General features: G+C 36.3%; 1 protein-coding gene across 1 annotated transcript; it reads right to left on the bottom strand.

Annotated features, from left to right (window-relative positions):
- Window positions 1–1293: 1293 nt before the first annotated feature.
- LOC110864465 lies at window positions 1294–7220 on the bottom strand. The gene is made up of 5 exons (XM_022113534.2): window positions 7104–7220; window positions 6898–7016; window positions 3706–4156; window positions 2160–2287; window positions 1294–2082 (listed from the first exon to the last, which is right to left on the bottom strand). Exons 2-5 carry the CDS (start codon window positions 6976–6978, stop codon window positions 1618–1620), a joined length of 1125 nt encoding a protein of 374 aa, XP_021969226.1. The 5' UTR covers window positions 6979–7016; window positions 7104–7220; the 3' UTR covers window positions 1294–1617.
- Window positions 7221–7891: the final 671 nt, after the last annotated feature.

The raw sequence follows: 7891 nt of genomic DNA, 5'->3' as shown, positions 1-7891 counted from the left end.
TCGAGTTGTGTTTAAACGAGTTTTAGATAGTTATGGGTGGAAACTGTAGACACCTATATGGATTGGTCTCGAGTTAACCTGGCATGTTTGAAAGCGAACATGCTTATTTGTGTGAACTTCTAAGGGTATTCCATGCTAACAACTGTTTTGATATTGGGATGTTGATTTCAACGACAATTGGCGAGGGGACGGCAATGTTCGGTCAATATCCTTAAACGGGCATATGTTACAATCTAAAAAATCTATTTTATTAATACAAATAGCACGGAGACCCTAGACCGAAGAAGAAGAAGAAGAAGAAGAAATGGTCTTGGTTATGGCTTGGGTGATTGTTGTCAAGGACAAACCGCCGCGTGCATCTGGGCCATTTTGGAATGCAATCTTTCAACAACTCCATCAACATTCGGGTGATACTACTGATCACAAGTCATATCAAATGTATTCAAAGTTTTGGGAAATCAATGCAAAGGTTTTTAGATTTAACCAAGTCTTCAACGAGGAGATGAATGACGGTGACATAACGAGGCGGAAGCGATAGAGGCGGTCCATCGCAAGTACCAAAGGAGCTACGCTATCCCGAAATTTAGTCATATTTCGACATGGCCAATTATGAGAAACCATTCCGAATGTTTAGAATTTTAATTTTAATTTTATTTTTAATTTAGTAGTTTTTATTTTAATTATCTACTTTTTTATTTATAGTTGTAATAAAAGTTATGAAACATATATTAATGTTTAAAGATTGAATTAAATTAAAATAATTTGGTTTTGGGAAAAACTAGGGAAAGTGCAGAAAAAAAAAACTGATATAACGCTGACATATCATACAGGGAAATCTGAGACGACTCTCTCCCTCCTTATAGTTTGTTTGATTTGTCAACTTCAATGGAACTTAATATGAATTTTATCTCTTATTGTGTTTGGTTAACAAAATTTGTAATCTTAATTCCCTTTTTAATGTGTTTGGCTGTAAAAGGAATTCAAATTGAAAGTCAATCCCTCAAATTCCTCAACATAAACGAATTCAAAAATCCCTCAACAATGTGAAGAAATTAGATCAAAATCAATTAATGGAATTCCAAAACAATCATTGTGGCCGCATTTGCCGCTCCCACCCCCTCCACCCTGGCTCCACCCACCACCGTCACCAGCCACCCCAACTCACCCCCTCGCCCCGAGCACTGTCACCCTAGTCACCACTTCCATCACCTACACATCGACCACCAGCGCCATCAAACAATATTCAAGAATTTAATTATATGACCAAAACTTCTAGAACTGAGATTCATAAAAAAAGGGTAAATTACACTTTTCGTCCTTCATGTTTGTCTCAAATTGCAATGAATGCCCTTTATCTTCAATATATGTGACCCAATATCCACATAAATGACAAGAATTTACTTCATAACTGAAACATATATAGAAATATCGCAGCAAATGACCCTAAATCAAATGATCAAAAACCCACAGATAAGACTACACGACAAGAAACTCTACCTTCGACCTACAAATCCCGTCGTTTTTCATGAAAAATGGTACATCAAAATGCTTGACATGTTGATCGCGTATTGATATGATCAGAGATTGTAATAAAAATGCATAATCATGATAATAATTTTAATCTTTCCAGGCATCCTTATTAACTCGCCTTGAAGAAACACCAGCAGAGGAAATGCTCGGAGTAAGAGGCATAGAGGGAGTACTGGGCGCTTCAACATCACCCCAATCATCGCTCCAATTGTCATCCCATCCATCTTTTTGGTCAAAGTCAACCTTGGGCCCACCTGAAACCGGGAGCTCAGCGTCCAGTTTCTGATATTTCGCACCACTGTTCACAAAACGTCTTTTTTGATAGGTTACACAAACCACAACCGATACTATTACTAGTATTAAAGCTAGAGATAAGAGTCCAAGAAACGGAGTCCGTCTGAAGAGGCTCGTGTAAGTCAACTGCGACGCATAGTTTGACTTTTTCATGGGATTATGCGTAAGAAAATCCATAAAATCGAGACTGCAACTGCCTTCAAGTGTTTTTAGAGTTATAAGTTTTTCGGTTTTTCCTTCTCCTATAGAGACCATAACCTGCAAGGAAAGATTCTCGAGTCAAAAACTAAGTTTAACTCATTTACTTGTAAATTTCGTCTTGTAAGATTAGTTACCTTTTGGTCATCGTTTTCTTGGATTGTAACTTTTGGTTTATCCAAGCGAACAAAATTAGGAGCGCTAATATTTACATCGAGCGGGCCCTTTCCCTTGTTCTGGATTATAAGGGAAACTTCTGTAGACTCTAGAAGATAACAAGAAATGTTTCAGTTTTCAATGCATATACCGAAGTCGTTACTATTGCAGTTTCCAATCAATAGAGCATATTCCTTAGGTTTTCGGTTACGTATAGATAATGACAATGAACCTCATCTCATTTATACTGCAAAATGATTAATAGCATTCCGAAAAACGATTCCCTAAAGCATGTTGATTACAAAGTACTTTTTACTATGCTACTTACGAATGTCTAGTTTACAACCTTTCCAATCACCGATTTGACGTAAAATTCTAGTATCAATCATCTAACGTACATGTTGTGACTTGTAAAGCACACTTATCACATTGGTGCTTGAAGTAGGATTTTGAGTAATTGCTAATGAAGTTAGCGTATCCTATCATCTATATTCTATAAGTAAACATATATAAGAAAAACATATACGTGGATATGTTTTTGACATGAAGAAACTTCAATGTTCAAAGTATCAAGCAAATGTTCCAAACCACTATACATGGAGTAACCAAGTAAGTGCCTATGCAGTTAATGCGGTAAAAAGTCGGGTATCGGTGTCAAGGACCGATATTTGAGATATAGGTTATCTCGGTGAGATATCGGTAATTTTAATATCATGCAGAACTTATATATATCGAACTTATATATATCGGTCAATAGCCTGGCCGATAATATCGGTACCCAGGGGCGGACCCACATTGAACAGGTCAGGGTCCCCGGACCCCAATGTTTTTTAAAAAAATTAGTAGATCCGGTATATTAAATTTTATAAGGACCCCATAGATACAATTAGGTGGACACTGTAGAAAGAAAAGGAAAGTTGGTGTAGTGGCAAACCTCCCTCTTTAACAACAAGAGGTCATGGGTTCAATCCTTGTATAGCTTGTTTTTTCTGTTTTTTTAATCTAGTTCAAACCTCGATCTGACCCGACCCAAAAATTTAAACGTTTTGTTATGAAAATTTTGAACACCGAAAAAATGGACCCTGTTAGAAAAAAAAAAATCCTGGGTCCGCCACTGTCGGTACCAATAGTCTGACCGACATTTGACACCAATATTTTACATGGGGAGTGGGGACCGATAACCGATATATCACCGATATTAACTGCATTGGTAAGTACTACGTAGAGAGCTACATTACCATTTAAAAACAAATAAACGGATGTACCTAGTAAGATCCCACTCATAGCAGAGCTATTTGTAGGGACATCAACGTTTATAAAAAAAAAAGTAAAAAACTATAAATAGAAACACGTTGGCATTAATTTTTAAAAGCATCATCATTTTTTTACTTAAACTTTTTAGGATAGTAAATTTTGCAATATTCATGTGTAGTAAGTAGCGGGAGTTGGAATAACAAAACAATGAATAACTAAATCGAGCCAAAGTAAATTGATTAAAAAATAAAAACATGAAGGAACAATACATACCATCTCCCGGAACACTTAGACAAGCAATCATTCCATGATTTTCACCATTACCAATTGTGCACTTGAAAGACGAATCACATTGTTCGCCTCGAAAACTTCCCTTCCTCATGTTTGGCAAGTTATCCTCCTTGGGCACACCTTTAGATCCCGACCCATTATCTGTTTCACTTTTATTCTCAACATTGTCCACCAAGTCCTTATCTTTTGAACCCTTTTGCAAATTACCAGTTTCTTTATCCACTAATGGCTTACTTGGAACACTCTTAGTAGTCTTGTCCACATTACCATTTGTGACATCATTTGAAACTTTGTCCTTCTTTGAAGGATCAGGATTCACTGGCTTAGATTCTATATTCGAGCCCGATGTGCTTGAGTTCTCGTTTAAAGCAACTTTCGGGTCTGTCTTTGTTCTTGTTTCTGTACCTAAATCATCGTGTGCATTCTTCTTCACCTAAATACAAATTTTAGCCCATTAAGATATTACTCATTATTATTTGTTTTATTTTTTCCTTGCATTTAATATACAAGTTAAACCACTACACACTTTTCAGGGTTTAGGTAGTTATAACCCCCACTGCCTACGTGGAAGTGACCATAGTTGTTAATAACGAATAGCGGTAAATAGCAACAAGCAACCTATACGCTATGTAGCGATAGCGATGGCGAGCGCTATTTGATGTTTAGCGAATACCGGTATTAGAATATTTTTTTTCAAAAAAATTAGTGTTTTATTCACGAATTTAAGGTTTTTCGATGCAATTAGTGAAGATTACAGCTGTTTGGTTGATTAAAATGCCTAAAAAATTCGGTTTTTAATATTTAAAAAGCAAAAAAAAAAAGAAATTAAAAACTAATTGTCGCTATTTCATGCTAGGGAGCGCTAAACATCAGACAGCGATAATCCAGCGGTACGCTACGCTATTCACTATAGTGCTCGCTATTAACAACTATGGAAGTGACGTGGCAGTACCTTTTTCACTTTTTAGTTAAACCACAGACTTAATTACTTAAATAACATAAATTTTCTTCTATTTGAAAAAAAACTTATAAATTCAAAACAATTAAGGGCAGAGGGTATAATAAGCGGTGATGTCTGCGGGGATTCAAGTCACCGCTTCGGTGACTACACCATGGGTTCCTTTGCATTCGGTGACCAAGAGAGATAAAGCCAAAATCGGTAACCTTTCACCGATGATGTGATGTTGATTGATTTGATATTTTGACCGTTTGGCTTTTAATTTTTTGACCGTTTGCGAATTTTTTGAACGTTGATTTATTACCGTTTGTGAATCTTATTATATAAACTCAATTTGTCAATCATTTTTGACACACAATTCTTACAAAAAAATCTCTCTTTCTAGACCCACAAACACAATGGATAAACAAAACAAAAGTGAACCCAAGAAAAAAGGTTCCGCTAGCCGAGGATCGGATTCAAAAAAAAAGGTTTCGCAAACGAGACAAGGTGATTGTAGAGGTCCAAGTGCACCGATTCAAACCTCCTACGGATATTCACCAACCACTCAACCTCAATTTTATTACCCTCAAACTCAACCATCCTTTTTCACCCAACCTACTTTTCCACCACAAATATTTTCACACCCAAGCTTCACAAACGAGTTCGATCCATTTGCATTTAGGACCCCGCCAATTCAATCACCAAGAGAGAATGTCGAGCGCCCACTTCCTATCTACGATGATGAAGAGGTTGTCCCCGAAACACAACATTTGGATGAAGATAGTGGCGAGGACGAAGAAGAATATGTGGATGAAGAGGATGATATTGGTGAAGCAAGTGACCCGAAACAAAAGGGAGCCAAGGCGGAGCGTCAAACTTGGGCGAAAACACATGAAGAGGCCTTAGCCAAGGCATGGGTTCATTGTTCCTTAAACAAGAAAAAAGGAAATGCACAAAAAGGGGATAGTTTTTGGAAAAAAATTCTCGTCCATTACAACGAAACTGTTGGCGGAAGTACTCGAACAGTTCATCAAGTACGTTCAAAATGGATCCCTATGTTGAGTAAGATAAATCACTTCAACGGTCTTTGGCAACAAGCGGTAATTTTCCATAATATTTTAAAAATAATTTCCATTAAATTATGTATGTTTAATTTTTTTTTACTTTATATTTGTTATCAATGTAGGATCGTATTCGTGGTAGTGGTGTTAGCGACCTCGACGTCATGAATAGGGCTTTAAGTGATTTCAAAAAAAATATCCAAGTGGTTTTCAACATATTGAGGCATGGGAGGTCGTTCGTAAACATGACAAATGGGCAACGGTACCATTGTTGGGTGAAGATAGTGAAAGTTCGGGACAAAAAAGAAAGTCGCTCGATGCGGGTACACCGGGAACTGAGTCACCGATAGATATACCGGACATAAACGTAGACCCATCACCACCAAGACAAAAAAGGAAAGACAAGAGGCCCGCATCATCATCAAACGATAGCCAAGAGGCCCTCACTGAGAAGCTCGCCCAATACACTCTTTTGAAAGAACAAGAAAAAGCACGTTTGATAGAGTTGACGAATATACGAAAGAAACGCGAGGAAGACACCATAGCGTTAGTGGCGGAACAACGCGAGGCGGTGAAACAACTCATGTATGATCGGGATTTGAAGACATTTACTGAGTCACACGACCATGCTCCACCCGAGATGTTGCCATTTATTCTCGCGAGGAAACGAGATATCGCAAAAAAATATAATTGGCCATGCAATTTCTAAAATATTAGTTTAAGTTTTAATGTTATGTGTTTTTTTTTTTTTAATGTGTTTTTTTTTTAAGTTTTAATGTAATCTGTTTTTTTTATTAAGTTTAAAAAATGTTTTAATTATTTATGCATAGTTTATAATTTTTAAATAAAAAATATATAACTCAAACACCCTAGGGTGTTTGACTATACCATCTAATTGAGTGTAAAATGGGGAGTGAAATGGGGAGTTGACATGGCATAATATTATTGGCTAGGATTTCACTCAAACACCCTAAGGTGTTTGACTATACCCTCCACCCTAAACATTAATATTCCCTAAATTTAAACTTATCCATATCTAATTATTACTAAGTCAAAAAATGAATTTAATGCGTCTGATTTCATCACATCACATAACAATTCAATTCGTGATTTAATACAACAACAGTTTCTATAATCTATATCAAACAAAGTGAGAGATTCATAATTAATTACCTCAGGATCCGAGTTAACACAGTGAACTACGATTATTAATATTAGAAACAGAGGAACCAAAAACGTCAAATTCAGCTTCATCTTCGCATAGTCAAACAACAAAACACACACGATTCACACTGCATATTGAATAAAACAAAAACAAAATTAAAGTTAATCGATCTGCTTAATTGTTGGAATTAGAGAGTGCGGTTGAGGAATCTAACCTTGACGATGAAAATGGAGTGTGACGATTTACTGAATTAGGGCTCCAACAGGAACCCACTGTGTTCACATTGATAATATCATGGGATGTGTTGACTCGAGAAGTCAAATCAGTTACATGGGTTATGGATAATCATAGTTAGTTGGATTTGGATACAAATAGTTTAATGGGCCTAGAAAAGCCCAAACATTTTCATGAATTTATGAGTTGTGACAACCTCAGCCCGTTAATAGTTATTCAGTCAGTTTTATACTTTCATAGGTGGACAGAAAAACCGCTTAATTAACGGGATCCGGTTATTAACCGAAACCAGAACCAGTTATTAACTGGTATAAAATTAACCGGTTAGTGGTTAGTTTTAACCGGTTATAAATATTTAGTATAGGAATCGGTTTTTTAACTGGTAGACCGGTTAACCAAAAAAAAATTGAAAAAGGCACAAAACCGGTTATTAACTGAACATAACCGGTTAAAGCAAATTAATTGGATCAGTTTAAAAAAATAATCGGTTAAAGTGATAACCGGTTAAAGTCAAAAGGTCAGATTATAGCCGGTTATTGAAATTAACCGGTTTGTGCACCTCTAATTTAGAGTAATATGTTATTTTGGTCTATGTGGGTTTGTTCACTTTTATAAGTTTCATTCAAAAGGTTTTATATCGTAACTGGGGTTCCTAAGGTTTTCAAATCTTTTCATTTCCATCAAACTGGTTAACTCGGTCCCTTGTTTTAAATGTTGAATCGGGGATGGAGTTAACCAGTTAGATTGAAATGACAAAATTTAGAAACC

This window comes from Helianthus annuus, chromosome 6, assembly GCF_002127325.2.
Source record: "Helianthus annuus cultivar XRQ/B chromosome 6, HanXRQr2.0-SUNRISE, whole genome shotgun sequence".
Taxonomy (NCBI): domain Eukaryota; kingdom Viridiplantae; phylum Streptophyta; class Magnoliopsida; order Asterales; family Asteraceae; genus Helianthus; species Helianthus annuus.
The sequence above is the reverse complement of the archived record's forward strand: the minus strand, read 5'-3'. Positions and strand labels throughout refer to the sequence as shown.

What these genes read in the sequence shown, in the direction of transcription:
- LOC110864465 (XM_022113534.2), bottom strand. Translation starts at nt 6,978, where the DNA reads ATGAAGCTGAATTTGACGTTTTTGGTTCCTCTGTTTCTAATATTAATA. An exon ending in GTGTTAACTCGGATCCTGAG is followed by an intron (nt 4,157 to 6,897) that starts GTAATTAATTAT and finishes ATTTGTATTTAG; the next exon opens with GTGAAGAAGAATGCACACGA. An exon ending in AAGAAAACGATGACCAAAAG is followed by an intron (nt 2,083 to 2,159) that starts GTAACTAATCTT and finishes CTTTCCTTGCAG; the next exon opens with GTTATGGTCTCTATAGGAGA.